The 17,851-nt window shown below is 42.2% G+C and overlaps 1 protein-coding gene across 2 annotated transcripts in view; it reads right to left on the bottom strand.

Moving 5' to 3' along the window:
- Positions 1–13,284, bottom strand: part of LOC103144237 (nuclear factor of activated T-cells, cytoplasmic 1-like) — a 69,458-nt gene extending 56,174 nt beyond the window's left edge. The window contains exons 1-3 of one of the 2 annotated variants that reach the window (XM_007561163.2): positions 12,481–13,284; positions 8,145–9,237; positions 5,487–5,646 (exon numbers count right to left, since the gene is read on the bottom strand). In XM_007561163.2, the coding sequence (XP_007561225.1) occupies positions 5,487–5,646; positions 8,145–9,237; positions 12,481–12,625 (1,398 nt within the window). In that variant the 5' untranslated portion in view covers positions 12,626–13,284. The remainder of the gene's footprint in view (positions 1–5,486; positions 5,647–8,144; positions 9,238–12,480) is intronic. The other variant, XM_007561322.2, reaches the window with a different exon arrangement.
- Between the last annotated feature and the right edge of the window lie 4,567 nt (positions 13,285–17,851).

Raw genomic sequence — 17,851 nt, 5'->3', positions numbered from 1 at the left:
ATAGCTACATCCTGGAGAAATTACAGCACGCCTGTTTTTGCTTTAAGTTTAATGAAAGAGAGTGTGTATGTGCATAGGCCAGTGATTATCCTCTATGAAAAAGTCATAAGGATGACTGCATTGCACAAAGCACTCCACAGGTGTTGTTGCTTGCCGTTGCCAAGCATTAGACGGGTGTCACTTAGGCTTCACTGCTATACCACCAATTACACCAATTAGCATAGACATATCAACAAGATCAAGTTCTCAGAGACTTACTGAGAACTCGATCTCTTGTTTTCAAAATAATGTAACGGAATAACTTCTTTTTGGAACTGTTTTTGACTGAAATATTTTTCAGTTCACATGTGGTTTTGATCTGGGGGACGGCAGACCAGGACATAGGCTAGAACAGTTATTAGCACTGTTAGCTTGCAGCAAGATTGACTTGGGTTCAAATACTTCTTGGCTTTCTTGTGTAGAGTTTGCAAGTTGTTTTTCTCCATGTCTGAGTTCTCTCTGGGTATTCTGGAGACAAAGTTAGGTTGATCGCTCACTCTAAAATAGTTCTCATGTTCAAGTGGGTTTTATGTCCTCTAGCTGTCCAGTGTGCACCCTAATTCTCACTCACTGACTGCTGGTGATAGACACCAGCTAGCAAACCTGTAAGCATTAAGTGGAAAAAGGAAATTATATGGGTGGCAAACTAAGGTTTTACTTTGGTACGGCTTTGAAAATGGCTCTAGATTGGCTGAAGTGAAAAAGAACAGCATCTGGAACATTCTGAGAGGAGCCAATGGAATATCTTAGGTTTCCTTATGGGGGCTGTGGTGTGCTGCCATTTAGCAAAGTAAAGGCACTAGAGATGTGGGGGCCAAAATGTCCACCCAACAATAAGAGACGTGGTTAACAACCTGCAGAAGGGAAAGGCAGACGGACTACGTAGTTTAAGTCTACGGTAAATCATCAGCCACTGACTTAGTGAGGTGAGAGGCCCTGAGACAACACTTGCTTGAACAAAAAAAGAAAATGCAAACTCCACACAGAAGAGTCCAAGTTGGATTTCAATCGCAGGATCTTCTTCCTGCCTGGCAGCGGCAGCAGCGTGCAGGCCGCTGTAGAAACAGTGTATCCTTTCAGGCTGCTAAGGCTACATGTTTTTTCACCTGGTGTTGCTTTCCAACACACGTGTCACCATCACTCATAGCACATGTGTCTGATCATGCATGAGCTAAGAAAACAATAGAGCTCTGCTTGACTGGGACCCAACATGAGGGAGGCCTGCTGGTGTGGGTTTGGGAAATCACTGAAGGATGAGAAGTTCACTGGGAACGACATCCCCTGGTCCTCAGGAGGGAGGGAGCGGGAGGAAAGGAAAGAGGCACGGGTGTGTGGAGGGGAGAGGTGGCATCTGAGGGGCCTTGGGAGCCTGACTCCTGCACATCCCCACCTACCGTGCTCAGGCAACCTCAGGGCTACTTGGGTCCTAATCAGCAGGATACAGAACATCTCTAGGGGGCAGCCAAGGCAAGTTCCAGCTGCCTTGTGACTCCCTCTGCCCCTTGTCTCTCTCTTTCTCTCCCTACATCCTCCAGCCTTAAGCAGCACAAACACACACATGCATGCAGACACGCACAAACACACACACACACACGCATACACTTCCTTGATCTGCCTCCTACACCCATGCCCCTGTGTCATTATTGACTCATTCTCCTTGACTGCGCCTCACCCATCCAGCGCCTTCCACTCATTACCACGGGGCATTTGGGACCGCTGGATGCCCTTCCTTCAATGTTAAGACCATAGTTTCTCTTGACACCTCAACATGGACAAAGAAAGGGTTAAAATAAACTATTGAAGTTAGATTTAAGAGAGATTTTGTATCTTGGACTGTGCAAAAAAAAAAAAAAAAAAAACCCTGAAGGCACCAAAAAATGTTCTTCGAGATATCATAAATTTAGCACGAACGCATGATTGGCTCATCTTTATAGATATATCTTTCTGCTCACTGCCTTGCTTGGAGTGGTTTCCAAAGTTATAAAACCCTCAAGATACCCCAGCTGACTGCACAGGAAATAAATCACAGGCATAATAAATCCCCACTTTCCAAGAAGTCTGAAATATATGTGAAAAGGTGCGAGAGTGAAGAAGCATTGTGATGTGTGTATTACAGCTTTTACCTGGATTCATCCCAAATTCACCTTTTAAATTTGAACCTTTTAAAGCATTTATGAATTTTAGTCGGGCAACACAGAGTGTTTTTTCTTTTTCTTTTTTTTCTTCTTTACAGCTGTTTTAAAAGTTATGCTTTTTGCACGTTGTCCTGTTCTAACCACAAGCTGGAGTTTATTTGAATACACCCTTCTGGAGGAGCTGCAGAGATTCACTGCTCAGGTGGGAAATTCTGTCCACAGGGCAAGTTTCAGTTGTGCACTCCTCAAATTTAGCATATATGGCAGATATTGGTAAGAAGAAAGCCACAGTTTAAGGTTTGAAGACCAATGAAGGGTTTTCAATGACGCATCAAATTCTGCTGGTGAAAATGTAACATTGCACATTATCTTGAACATAACATATTTAGTTAATGGGAAGATGAATGGAGCTACACACAGGGAAGGAAGGATCTTGTACCCCATTAGAAACTGAGGTTGAGGTTCACCCTAAACATGCAGTCAGGTGTATTATGGGATGGTTTAGATCAAGGCATACCCATGTGTGTTTATGGTCCAGTTAAAGTCCGTACCGACTTTGCAAATCAGAATATACCTGTTAAAGAGCTGCTGCTGTAATCGCAGCAAAATTGTTTTACAAAGAGTTGACTAGGCCTGTCACAATAATCAATAAATTAATTAATTGCATGACAAATTAAAACAAGCTTAATAATTTCAATTTGCATGACTTATTGTTTTTCCCTTCCTACCAAAACTGGATGATGAAACTTTTCAGTCTGGTGTTTTGGTCTCAACCAGCCCCTTTTTTTTGAAAAATCATTTTGCTTACAGAGACTTTATAATTTATTTTATCTGTTGTTTCTGTTACTTTGGTTATTTTGGATATTTAAAATGTCTTCCAGCAGCACTGTTAAATGTTCATTAGAATTTAAAGTTTATTGATCTTTGCAGTGTTATGCCATTTCCTCTACATGAAAATTGTCTCAAAACAACAATATTATCGTTTATCACGATAATTTCTGGGACAATTTGTCACTCAGAAAAAAATTTATTGTGAAAGGCCTAGAGCTGACTCAGGGAGACTGAATCCAAATACAAAACACTTTTCAGATTTAGACAAATCACCTAGCCTTCCGATGGTTTGTCATATAAAGTCCCAATAAAATACTTCAAAGTTTGTGAAATGTGAATTCTCAGTTTGTATACAATTCTTGGGGTTAATTTATGGCTTTTTTTTCCCCCAACTCTGGTTTGTGAAGAGTGAGCCAGAAAGCAGAGTAAGCTAAATCAGAGCCGGTCACACCTGCTGCAGCTGTGTAGAGCAAGCTTACTGTGGTCCGCCTCTCTCTGTGGCACAGGGTGGGCGCTGGGCTGAAAATGTTGATTTATGCATGTTGATGTACAAAGGATTTTAATGAAGGGGAATAATGACCTGTATTTACAGAGAAAACCTGCGGGTTGACAGGCCTGTTTATAACGCCGCGCTGGCCAACAGCTGTCAAGTGCATTTGACACCGAGTAGACCAGGATGTGCTGACAACATCTGTTTACAAAACAGCTCCAGGACAGTGCTAGCACAGTGCTAAGTGTTCAACACTGACAGACTGCACTAAATACATGTTTTTTCAGAGCTTAGTGTTCAAGAAATATAGCATGCATCAAGCTGTGTTTTGCTTGAAAGAGCTGTAAATAATACAATTAGGCTTTTTTTCTCCTTTAAATTAACAGCTTGAAAGTCAAATTTACCCTCGGCTTTTGGGACGTGCACACAGCACTAAATTCCCACCTTGTGTAAACTGAGATGCAAGCCCAGCATGATGACAGCGCAACATAGAATGGAGTTCTGTGCTGCGCTGCTGGCGAGACTGACGTGTGCTCTTTAAGAGTTTGCCAAGTACAAAAGTGAGAGGCGATGGTTCTCCTCTATACTAATTGAGTCAGCATGCACTGCAACTGGTCAAAGTGACCTTTTACTGGATTACAGTGCATTGACTCTGCACTTCAGGGAGCATTAATAACACAGCAAACAGAAATGTAGAGAAATGTAAAGCCTACAGTGTGTACACATTGTGTTAAGTTACTAGAAAGGCCTCTGCTGGACAAGCTGTGATAAATGGGAAATAGACTGTATATGTCACGCTGGTTCAGAATGTTTAAAAGTGAGATTTGAGATTTGGTTAAAAAGTAAAAACAATCAATATACCTAATGTAGATATTTATTTTGTCATTTGCATTCAGAATATAACCAAGCTAACTGGTCCTGGAGGAAATAGCCACTGGTAGTATGAGAGACCGAAGTGCACATCTCTGTTCATAGAAACAACTAAGTAGTTTCTGCTGGGGTACACCGATGGCAGTGTTCTGCCCGATGCCAATTCTTCAAAAGCTTGGTGCGCCAATTTGGATTTTTTATTTTTTTTATTTTTTTGTCTGGTATGTTGCTAAATATAGCAACAATGTGCATTGGTGCTATATTTAGTAAGTTGGTAACATTGGGGTGACTATTGTGAACAACGCATGTGCAGATGTGAACTGGTAGGTGGATCTGTCAGTATATAGATACTTAAATTTGTACTTGCTCAATGGTGCTCACTGGGACTTTCCACAGACATCCATGTTCGCCCAGATTTTTGTGAATACACTGACAACAGGTCGTATCATAAGCATGCATAAAACAAAAACTACAACTGTATAGAAGTTATTTAAAAAGCAAAAAGATTGTGGTTTAAGGACATGATATTGATTTTTACACTGCCTTTTCAGTTACTCTCACTGAAAATGAAATTACACTTCATTCTCTACAAGTAGACAAAAGTTGTTTAAATGACCATTAGAACTACCTAATATGACTGTGAACATGGCTTAAAGCAGGGGTGTCCAAAGTCGGTCCTCGAGGGCCGGCATCCTGCATGTTTTAGTTTTTCTCCCTGGCTTCAAGCTAACGGCTAATTTAAGTGCTCAATTCCAGTCGTCAATAGCTAATATCCGACAACTTTTGGATATACACCTGCTTAGATACAACTCAATGAAAATGCCAAGTTTCCTAGTCAGCAGTCATTCAGCTCTGCAAAAGTTTAGTATTGAGCCATTTATGTTATTGAAGAAGGGCTCAATCTAAAAGTTACAGGATGTTAGTTTCCAAGAACTGAACCTGGATTTATAATAAATGAAGACAACAAAAAAGTCTTTGCTTACAGAAATGTGACACAAATTCCCTTACAAACTAAGAACTATTTCTTTAAAATCACGTAACTAGCTTGTATCGATAATGAATATCACAATGGTAACATTTCAAAGACACTCGCATCTTCACTGCACTTCAGTTAGACGTACCTGAACCACAGGGTGTCCCCCAGACAGCGCCTTCACGGCTCCTCGGCTTCCCTCCGTCTCATAATGGGCCCTGTGGTGGGACTTTGGCTGCACCTCAATCTGCAGGTTGTACGGACCGGAGCAGGACGGCAGCTGCCAGTCAAGAGCCGGCAGTGAGGGGCTGCAAAGAACAGGACAAGTTGATTGCTCTAAGCTGAAAGTAACATAAGATTAAAATCACTGCTTTTTTTTAATTGAATTTGCAGACGTGAACTTCCAGGCGCTTCACTGTTCTCTCCATGTCAGAAAAACCTGGATCTAATAATTCCAAGCTTGCTTTAAATTAGCCACAAATTGGGCCACTTTGGAGTAATCCAACTGACTTGATCTTCCTCCGTTTCATCATGGTCCTAAATCTAACCAACAGCACTATTACACTGACATGCATAATTCTTTAGGCCAGGTTAATAATTAGTTGTGTCTTTTATGTACAAAAGCAAATGAAAAGCAAATGTGGCCCAGTTTGAGAGCTGTGTGTTTTACATTATGGCATGACAGGTGGGAACAGCCGCGACGAGTTAAGAAAGTGACAGCGGGATGAAAGACCTTTCTGAGGCACGCAAACAAAACCTGGTACAGACCAACGTTTAAGCTGCTCTGTTGCAGGATTGGGAAACACTGAGATTCGACGACACAACCCCCGTCGGTTCTGAAGAGAGTGGATCAAGACGCGCGGCCCGTCTTTGGAGCGCGTGATATCTCTTTCTCCGAGCCGCAGCCGGCATCCCTCAACGTCATTGTTCTCCAGACAGAGTCGGAGATTCCCATGTGAACGACGCAGAGATATCTAAACCAAAACAAACATGTGCAAGACAATATTTCTCGGCTGGCCGGATGCCTGCTAAACGCAAACCCTTGACCCGAGGGGCGGTTTGGCTGAAACCAATCTCTGGCATCTCTGTGGAACTTGCGGGCTGTTTGTTGACCCAAGACAAACTGATTTCCCCCCGCAAGGCTTTATCTGCCCAGACGGTGCATGACATCACGTTAGCTGCGGGGAGAAAAGATGGTCTAATGGCGCGACAGGCCAGTGCAGCGAGCCAGCTGATTAACTCCTAGACTGCTTCCCCTTCAGTCGAGCCTGTCACCGTTACTTCCTGTTCCTCACTATCTTAATCAAACACTTGATTTCCAACAGGAAAGTGTGCTATTGGCTTGGAAAGACATGCCACAAAGGGGGGCTCACCTTGTGTGTTTGTTTGAACGTGTGTCTACACACCATATTTGTGTGTGAGTTGTTATAGCAACGGCTGCATACACAAGCTGAGCAGCTCCTCTGTGCGAAATATGATTTATGAAATACTCTGATCTTCAAAGGGAGCTTGTTTGGAAGTGAGGAGCGTGCATCTTTGATTCTTTGACTTTTTATACGGCCTTTGAAGATTAAAAACTGAAACAATCTTGTCCTCTCAGGAAAATAAGCAAAACTTAATATAGATGCATAAAGACAATACATGAGTCAGATTGAGGTGATGGATTGTGTACTCAGTACAACAGTGAGCTAAAGGCTTAAAGGTAAAGATCAGAGGCCCGTTTAAGGTAGTAGAAGTGTGTGCATCTCTGCTTCTAGCGGCAGTTTTGGGGAAAGTTGGATCTGAATGAATAATATAAGTTATCCACTGGTGGCACTTTATTTAGTAAGGAGGATTCAGCTTAACGTCTGTCATATATTATTTGTTTTATGGAAACCTTTGCAAATGTGACTCCCTGGTGCGACCCAGCTGTCTGAGACAAACTTTACAAAGAAATGCTTCCACCATGAGCTGTGGGTGGTGTGTAGATGGGGTTCTAGTCTGTGGGGGATTACAGATAATGCAATAAATATTGCGTTGGACTAAGAGGGAGCTACAAATGTCCAAAATGATGTCAGAGATTGTAGTTTGCATTTACGGTTGGGACAATGAGACCTGATCATCTTGCTCACAAGAACAAAACAAGCTCAGAATCATTAACAACCATGAAATGCTCCTGCAGATCCACATGTAAGAAGTTTTAAAGCAGATCTGAACTTTACCATCTTTAGTGGGTAATGCATAGGATTTAAAATAGCCTTGTTGTGCTCACAAATACTTTACATCTCATCTTCCACAGTGTCAACTTTTCTTTTTTTCAATAGAACCTCGAATGCTGCCACATAAACTATTTCAATATGGCATCGTATTGTCGGAGTTTGTGTTGTAATCCAGGCTTATTTGTTCACTCTGTCAACAAACCAGGGGAATAATGAAAAAACTTTCTTTTTTACTCAAAACCAAAATTCTTAAGCATAGATGAAACATTACAACGCATCCAGGGCTTATATTGATGGTTTATAAGCCCTGGATACTAGCACATCATATGACACAGAATGTAGTCACATAATGACAGAAACGGAGACAGATTTCTCTTTCATAATAAATATTGCAGTGTTTTACTGCCATGAGATCTTGTCCTAATAGATCTTGTTACACCCCTAATCAGGACTAATTCATGCCATTTTGTTGCATCTTATTAAAAGCTCTCGTTAAATGAAAGTAAGCAGAAGACCTACCCAACCCATGGTCCAACACACGACTGGGCAGGTACAGGAATATTAACAGATTTGTGAAACCTCAACACACAATAAAAGGAGTGGCTTACCTGAGGTAAGGCTTGGGTTTAGACCATGAGTATGGATGCTGTGGTACATCCAGAAACCCTCCACAGTAATTCTCCTTCTTGAGGCTAAGGCGGGAAGGGTACTCCTCATGTCGAAGCTCCCCTTCTGGACCCAGGTCCTCACCTCCGGGTTCCACCTTCAGACTCATGGATGGTGAGAGGTCCAGCATGGTCTTCCGTGTCTTGATTGGGATTCCTTCCGCCATGTCAGCCATTCCGTCTGTGGTGAGAGCATTAATAGCTGCAACAATGGCAAGGTTGGTGTACTGGTTGGTGTTGGTAAGCCAGTTCTCATCTGTGACGCTGACCCTCGGGGAACCATGTGAAGAAGGGGTGGGTGATTGGTTGGGTGAGCACGATGTCTGCTGGTAAGAGGAGCCGCTGAAACTGTATTTTCTCTTGCCCATGCCACCGCTGTTGCCTCCGCCAACTCCACTGCAGGAGGGGGAATTTGGCCGGGACCCACGTGGCTGCGCTGGCCATCCCTCCTCTGCCATCGCGCCTATTTGAGGGGAGTTGGAGGGCGAATGGTGAGGAGAGGCTGCGGGACCGATGGCATGTGGACAAGACAGAAGTGAGGATGACCCTCTGGGCGAAACGCTGGGTGACTGCCAGGGAGAGTTCTGCGGGGAATTGTCGTAGTTGTAAAAGCCAGATTCGTAGGACGAGGCCTCTGAGTTACAGCTGCGAGAGGATATGCTGCTCGCGGGGCTTAGACAGCTGGGGTCACGGTACCCATCCACATTCGGCAGCGTCAGTGTGACGATAGAGTTGACGCCACGTTTGATGATGTGATCTTCTCTGCCGCTGGCTTCTACTTCATCCTCCGGGTATTGGCTATAGGCGGTGATCTCTATACGAGGGCTTTCCAGAGCCGGAGCGCCGTTGGGTCTCAAGGCTTGAGGCAGGTAGTAACTTGACACGGCATGGTTGTCATTTTGGACACTGTAGCCAGTCTGGTGGCAAGAGGAGACCGGGATGACAGGACTGGACTGCAAGGTGTGGTACTGCGTAGACAGGCATGGGTTGCCCATGCCAATTGGAAGACTGACGTTTGGTGTGTAGTTGTATGCATCTGAAAAACATAAATCAGAATTATTATTTACAACTAATTCAGTGAAAATGTTTTTTTAAAAAACTGAATTCAAGATGGCGTATCAATTCAGTATTTCCCAATTTAGATAGAGCAACAAGGCATGTCTTAAGCTTTACTGCACATGAAGCATAGTCACAATTTGCACCGCTTCTCTGTTTGTTTGATCAGTGCATCCACGGCTCTATTCGGCACACCCTGCTGTCATATGTACTCTACAAGAATTCCTCCTGCAGCTCTGATTGATGCTCCGTTTGATTGATTGCATCACTCACTGAGTGAATTAGGACCTCCCCTGTGGACAGCTGACAGCACTCTCGCATCGCTCCGAGGTTGTGATTAAGTCAAAGAGAGTTGGCTGTAGCGCTGTACACACAGATGCACAACGGTACATGCACAGTACACGCGAAACCAAGCTCACGAGAATATCGCAAGTGCAAGTCAACTACAAAGTCAGAGGAAGCACTTATATCCTAACGTATGTACCTAAGCGGTATCACACCCGTCGAGGTTGGCTGCTTTGTCAAAACTCACATCTTTTTCTTTTTTTTTTGTATCCAACAGCTTTAGTGATGCTGAAGGTGGTGAGACATAACATCACTGAGTCTGAAACCTGATAAAGGGCACTTAATGTGCTGTGCTATATTTGTCAACCACAACATTATTGTGCATCACATGAAATGACAAAGCCGTCACATGCCACATAACATGTGGGCAGGGGATTTAAAATTAGTTTACGGACCTGCTTTTAGAAACCTGCATCTCCAATAAAACAGTTGACATTAATGATAGAAACAACGGACATTTAAATCAAACTTTGAGAAACAGTACACCCAAAAGTTTTCAGACAATTTAATATGAATCCCCTAATAGCAATAAATTAGGAAAGGCTTTTCTGCTCCTCACTACCCACCTCTGTCTGGTTCATTCTGGGCAGCTTGACTGTCCTCAAACAAATAGCTGAAGTCAAACTCTTGCTCTTCTTGCTGGGAACTCATCTCTGCCTCTGTCATTATCCACTCTTTCAGCATGAAAGCTAGTGTGACCCAGCTCAGTCCTCTCTGATGCCTTTCTCTCCCTTTTCTGGTCTGAACAGATGATGGTCTCCCGCCCGCTCCACCCGTCGTGATACTCCTCCTTGAGTCAGGCCCGGCTGCCTTTAGCTTGCGCTGCAGCTGATTGTTTCTGCTACTCCTCTAAACGTGTGTTTGATCTGTGCACTGAGTTGCAAGCACACTTGACTTCTTCTAACACCCACTCAAAACACATTGAGGCTTTCACTTTTACACACGGCATGATGTTGAAACTCGGGTTTTCCGGGTTCACACGCGTCACTGCTGCTGAAGAAAGAAAACTTTCAGAAAGCTCTGAATTTTTTTTTTTTTTTGGGGTGCGGGGAGATGATTATAAGAAAGGTCAAAGCCACGCTTGAAGACAAAACAGTGCCTCCACGTTTGCTTGCGGCGTGGTCTCAAAGTGCTCTCACTGTCGCACAGATTATAACGTGTTCTCTCCGTGCACAGCAATTTTTCTCAATTACACTATCATGATCAAAACATTCTCTCACCACAACTAAACCAGTATGACAGTAGACCAGTATACTGGAGCTTATCCACAGGGATTGTGGTGGAGGCTGCGCTCAGACTGACAGGATCTCAGAAAGAGAGATACGTGGTCCCTCACAGAAATCATCTGCAGCCTCTGGAACTGAGAGCCCTGGGGCCATTTTTTGCGTGCATGGCTGGCAAAGATCTTTGGCCAAACATCGGACGGGTCTGTGTGTGTGTGTGTGTGTGTGTGTATGTGTGTGTGTGGACATCTGGATTTATCTACGATAGCTTAGCGGCTCATGGCGCATAGCTGAATCTCCGTGTGGTTACGCATAGCTCCTTGTCAAGTCGGCTACCCGACATCCCACAACGTGCAGATCACAGCTCTCCGTCTTAGTTGCAAACACAGACACACGCACATGCCTGTTACCAATTATGAGGCTTAGTGCTCAGGGACTGAAATGAATAATAGGCCTGCACCCGTCTGTACGGAACCTCAAAGACTTAATGAAATTCCCAACATCCACAAAAAGCCAGTGCCATCAGCACTGAAAATTGAGACTAAACAGACTATAAAGAGCTTCAGATAAAAAAAAGAAGGAAAAAAAAAGAAATCAAAGTTTGCTGCCTTGAATGTGAATGCGATCTGATTTGTGTGCCTTCCAGCAGAAAACGGGCACCACAGAATATCGCCCATGCTCAAATGTTAGTGCATTTTATTTAACCATGACTACAACTCGCAACTAAAAAGTAACATGAGATGGAAATTGTGTTACACTTACAATGTATATATGAGACATATATATATGTTTTCTGTATTGACATTAGTGTAAATTTTTATTTTTATTAAAAGATTACTGAACTTATGATGACATTCTCTACCAGCTGTGGAGGGATTGATGTACTGATGTGAAGTAATACAAAAATAATTTACAAAAAAAAAAAAAAATAGTGAAAAGCCGTTTTTTTAGTCTTGATTTTGACACAGTTTGAAGGTGGTTCTATAGTGTAGAAAGCTGAAAATATAGAATTTCAATGAGAGAAAAGTAAACAAACATTTTACACATTAAGGGAGTTTCGCTTTACAGGTTAAGAGAAACTATTATCTCTTAACCTGATTTAGTCCCTTTTCTGATCCACCACCCCCCACACCCTGACTGCAGGGATGAAAAGCAGCTGCTTAGTTTGCTTGTGTCTTGGGCCGGCTATGTCTCTCCCTCTCTCAAGCTCATATTTTAAAAAGGCAAACCACTACCTCAACTTCTGCACAGAAGCCTAAAAAGAATCAGAATCTCCAACAACCCCTGGGATGAAGAAGCTCTCCGTTTGTTCCCTCCTCACCCCTACATCTAACATGACACTTTCATAGCAGTCAGGGTTTATGAATCCCATCATCTTTAAGAAGAGGTGCACCTGCAAACACGGCTGGTAATGGTGTGCATGTAATGCATTTGAATAAGATTGTGTTTTGGCAGAGTTCAGCCAAAACAATGTGTTGTGGAACTGACACAGAGATTTTAAAGAGATGTTTTTTTGTTTTTTTTCAGTCAATAAAAGCTGGAGAAATAAGCGTTTTGTTTTGTTTTTCCATTAAGAGAATACTCTATATCAATGCATTTTATATTCAAATCAAACATGGGGGGAGGGGGGGGAGAATTATGAATGTAAATGTTACCTTCCTCTGCAGACTTCATATCGGCGGCGGCGGTAGATTTGAGACGCTGGAGTCCCCGCTCCTGACCGGCTGCTGCTGCTGCTGCTAGCGCTGCTGCTCCGAAGTTGAACTTGGCTTTGACGCTCAGGCTGGAGGTATCCTGCATTCAACAAGCGATGCGCAACTTTCGTCCGGCTGCGCTCAACGTGCACCAACGTCTTCGCCGACGGTACTATTCAAGAGCGGCAACACTGCTTTACTTCACACGCCGTAAGGCATAATTCGCTTCGGAATCTTTAAAACAGAAGAGTGAACTTTTCTTCTGAGCACGAGCGAGAGGAGTAAACCGTGTCGGAGAGGGGAAGCAGGAGAGGGGGGAGGAAGAGTGGCAGCGTTTGGACCGGGTTGAGGTGAGTTTTGGACCGCTTCTGAGCGGTGAAGGTTCTTTGAGAAGTCTCCACAGTTGGATGACGCAGCTCGGTTTGTCAGAGGAGCCGGCTCCGGTGCTTTTAAAGCTGGAAAACACCCTCCGTCCGTGCGCCGCCCATTCCACAGGATGACGCGGCCGGCTTCTGCAACCTCCTGGAGCGGCTGATGATGTCTTCCACCCAGGGAACCCTCCGGGGGAGGTGGAGGGAATGGTGTTTGTGCGCGCGCGCACGTGTGCGCGTGGGCGTTTGGGAGAGAGAGAGAGAGAGAGAGAGAAAGTTGCACCGACGTCTTCCATATCAACAAATGATCAGTCTACATTATTCTGTTGATAATATTGCCCCCCTCAGTGTAAAGTGAGCTTTCCATATGAGTAAACAATCCCAAATAAATACTTTTTTTTAAAGTTTGACGGTTTCTCTTTTTTTCTTTTTTTTTTTCTCCAAAATGCAAAAATAGGATTTTTCTCAGTTCTGAAGATGTCCATCATCTTAATCACCAGAAAATTGAGAAACTGACGCCAACATCAAAGTTCAAATCTCATTCTTTACCACATACCAGACTGACAAAGTATGGGATTTCACTTAGCTACTTTCACTGGTCTGGAAAAGTATAGAAAAAAAGGCAGAGTATGAGAAAATATTTGTTTTTCTGAGATGTATTCCCTGTTCAATTCTCTCCTTTCTCCTTTATTTTTTTTTCTTCCTTCCTTCTTCCATTCCTTTCTGACTTTTTTGTTTTTACCCTTCTTCCTTCCTCCTTTTTTATATTGATTAAAAAACAAATTTAATACAAAAATCCTGTATGTAAATCTTGTCATAACTCAGATCATCCAAGTATTTTTTTCAAATATAAATGTCATTGTGGTTGGTGATCCTGTGGACAGGCGGGACCTCTTACAGTGAGTCTGGAGAAGCCTCTGACAGAAGACTGATTCTCATGATTGACATGGCATGCCATCAACTCAGCAGCAGAGATGATATTCCCAAGAAACACGTCATGAGTGACACCGTCAGTTGTTGGCCAGCAGTGATATTCCACCTCATTTGCTTTTTTTTAATCTTTAACTCTCTGTCTGGCCGGATGGCTAGACTGCTGGGCAGAGAGATGTTGGAGTAGGGGATTTGATGCTTGCCCATTATGATTGAAGAAAGACATGTTTTGAAAATGTTCCTTCTGTCTTTGCTCTTTATCCTGCTCTGCATCCAAGCATCCTTCTTTTTAACAATTGATTATTACTAAGTTATTTTTTGCATCCCCTTGCTACCTCTGTTTTGTGCTACATCTTTTCTTTCTACGTTTCTTTTTTTCCCCCTTTTTTCTCTCTTCATTTCATTGGTTTATTGCTTAATCCCTTCTTTCTATTTTCCTTTGTTGCTTCCTTCATCTGGTTTTTGCCGGTCTTGTATTTGAACTCAGATTTTATCCTGGAAAAGTGCGAACTTTGGACATGATCTGCACACCGCATAAACAGAAAAAAAAAAAGTGGATTTTGTGGTAAAACTCTGTCAGCTGTTGTAAGAATTTCACTGTAAAATTATGAGGAAAACATTGTTTGTCTTTCATTGGTTAGACGGCACTGTTGTTGTTGACTTTATAGTTAAAAAATGAAAATGTTTTAAAAGGAGGATAGAAGTGTTTTTCCTAAAACAAACTTAAAAATAATCTGCAAAATGAACATACAAATGTAAAATGTACAAATGATAATTTTCACCGATTAGTTCCACATCAGATTAGCAGGTTGAAATTGTTTTCTAGTTTTACAGATTTTTCCAGCAGCAATTTTACTGTTGGCAATCGCTGTTATATATACGGATATTTTTACAGTATAAAACTTTAAAATATGAATTTATTTCAGGTTATTTCACACATCGTAGTGGAGACAAACTTGTTCGGCCCTGCTTTAAACCCCAACTGATGTAAATTATCTTTCTTTAAGAGATTTTCCTACGCTAGCAGTTTTGCTAAAATATGAATGGACGCTAAATAGATTGTAGCAAGCCGTAAGTCTCCCCAGATGTTATTGCGTACACCTGTCTCAATGGTATCTTACACACACAAAGCCACCCGTCCGTCCCATGAATCCCTCAGTCTTATCTCAGAAGCTGGCTTTTATGCCTTGTGTTGATAACAGCCTTGATGGTCTGGTTCTCTTGTTTGGCCTGTTTGAAGCTCATCTGGTTTTTCTTACAGAGAACTGAAATATTGACTCATTCTGCCACAGAAAACTTTTCCGTCGTAATTCTATCTTGTTCTGCTCATGCCAAGAGAACACAGTGAAAGAGATAATATATTCCATTGTCCGGCTTCATTTTGGACTTCTGGGTGTAGAGGTGAGCTGCAGCGTTAATTGACGATGGATCTTTTCCCAAATACAAGTAATACACAATGTGGATGTGGAAGGAAAAAGACTCAAAGCCAGGGCAATGTGTGGTGTGATGGTAGAGCCTGTACTCCATGTAACCAAGGCTAGTATTTCTCTACGCAACCATGCAGGGTTTGACTCCAACATATACACCTTTGTTACATATCTTCTCCTTTCTTTTATGATTATTGTTAAGAACATGATATAAGCTCCACAGAATCTTCTTGAAACGCACAAAATCAAAGTTCTTTAAAATGTTACATTGGTAAATTTGAGACATTGAGTTCTGGCTTCTGCTAAGCTATACGTCACCTTTAAAAGATGGTGAGTTATAGCTGTACATCTCAGAAGCCGAGATGAACAGCTGCTATTTACCTTGTTAAGTAGCTAATATGTAACTTTAATGTTGCACCATAAGTCTGGAACAAATTTCCAGAAAACTGCAACACAGCTGAAACACAGAGTTCCTTTAAATCAAGGCTAATATCCTCACCTGTTTAGAGTTGCTTTCGACCCATTATCACTGGAAGGTTGCCCAACATGTTTGATGTTTATTGGCAATTTTGATGATGATACTTTACAAAATATAATGTTTGTCACTGGTTTCACAACTGGTGACTGTATGATGTGTAATGGTTTTTTTTATGTTCTATTGATGTAAAGGACTTTGAACTGCCTTTGTGGTGAAATGTCCTAAACAAATAAACTTGATTGAAACTTGATTGATTATAATACATAACTATCTATAGCTAAGTCAGGGTGCTCCATATATTTTTTGTGAACATAAATATTGTAACTTGGAAACATCACATATGTTCCACTGCTGCAAAACTTACATAAGTGCTACACCAATGTCAAAGCAATCACTCAATAATAATTCAGGTTAAACTATGCAGATGCTCTTTCTACACCGATGAAAGATTCAGTCACATCTGTTTGCTGAATTCATGGAATGGTTGCAACAGAAAAAGAACTGTACCTAGCTTATTATATTAGCAAATAAGGGTGTTTTCACACCTGATAGTCCAGTAGATCTGTTCGATTGGGTTCAAAATTGCAACATTTGTTACATTTTTAACTGGTGCCGTTCTCGTTGCCACTGCACTGTGGCAAATGATCCAAGCTATATGAAAAACCTGTACCCCCGCTCGCACACCTGTGGTGGCGCTGCACCAAGAACTGTTGAAGGAAATGACAAAAAAATCTCAGGAGGCATGAGCACAACTTCCTTTTTCACAAAATGTAAACAAAACCTGGAGTAGCGTCAGATTTTAGCGTCTGCATGATTTCTCTTTTGTTTTTGATAAAGTCTATGTCCATTGACTTACACGTTTGTTTTGACTGTATTTACACAGAATGCCATGCGCTATGGTCTACTTCCTGCTTTTGGAGAGGTTTCCGGTCTGCTTCCATCCACATGCTTTCGAACTGCACCAGAGTTCACTTTAATTGAACCAAGACCTAGGTTTTTAGGAGGACCAGAGTTGGCTTTTTTCATCTGCATCAGAGTTCGATTGCTCATTCACGCCTCCTCCCCCCCAAAAAACTGACTTTGTAGACAAATGATCTAAAGTTTGATTAAAGCGGACTAAACAGGGTTGGTGTGAATGCTCCCATCTCAGGAACTTTCTTCCTGAGGTGATTGTCTGATTATCAAGTCGTGAAGAAAAACAAGATGGCGACACTCCCTTAAACGTAACTTACTATGCAGTAGCAATTCATCAACAATGTGCCAGGGTGTGATGGTTCATAAATTGCTGTTCATTTCTCCAAGTTTTGACTTTGTACAAAGTGTCTGTAGCAAGAAGAGAAGCAACATCTAAAAATGAAAGGTACAGTGTTGGTGGATGTTAGTTTAATAGCCCAGCTTACCATCTTCACCTGTCAACTGATCTGAAAAGTTGCTGCGAATCAGAACATCCAAAATACCTGAGCGTTAAAAAATAAAATTAACACTGTCAGCTTGCACTGACAAATTTCAAATGGGTACAGTTCAATGTCATTGTAATAATCCAAGCACATGTTTTTATGTATGAAAATTATTTTAAAAACCGTAATGTCATCACATCATTTGTTCCAATCATCATAATTAACGATGGCTTTGACAAGCTACAATCACATTTACTTTTAATGTCTTCCAGGTCCCTTGAAAAAAATAAAAAAAAATAAAAATGGAGTTGCTTGTGTCTGAAATGTTTCTGGCAAGCCCGAGGATGATCACACATAATCAGAAACAGATTGACTTCTGGGGGAAGGCAGGCGAGGCGAGGCAGAGCTGTGGGGCAACGCTGCCTGCACCAGAAGAAAGTAATGGGACGCGGTGTTTTCTTTGCCTACAGAAGCTCTTTGGCGTCAGCTGCGGCTTGGCCAACGAGCGTGTGTGAGCTCAAAGATAAAAAAGCAGGATCACGTAGTTTGGGAGATGAATTATCCTAAAACTTAGCGGTGGGAGAAAAGTAGCCGATGGGCACCAGCCAACCGGCGCAACTCGCTGAACAACTTTAAGCTTCTCATGATGGATTCTGTAATGCTGAGGGAAGCAACAGTAGCTAACGTTGTGTCAACAGTTGCCGAGGCTTAGTTACAGGGACTGTAGCC

The sequence above is a fragment of the Poecilia formosa genome, unplaced genomic scaffold (genome assembly GCF_000485575.1).
Source record: "Poecilia formosa unplaced genomic scaffold, Poecilia_formosa-5.1.2 Scaffold0, whole genome shotgun sequence".
Taxonomy (NCBI): domain Eukaryota; kingdom Metazoa; phylum Chordata; class Actinopteri; order Cyprinodontiformes; family Poeciliidae; genus Poecilia; species Poecilia formosa.
The sequence above is the reverse complement of the archived record's forward strand: the minus strand, read 5'-3'. Positions and strand labels throughout refer to the sequence as shown.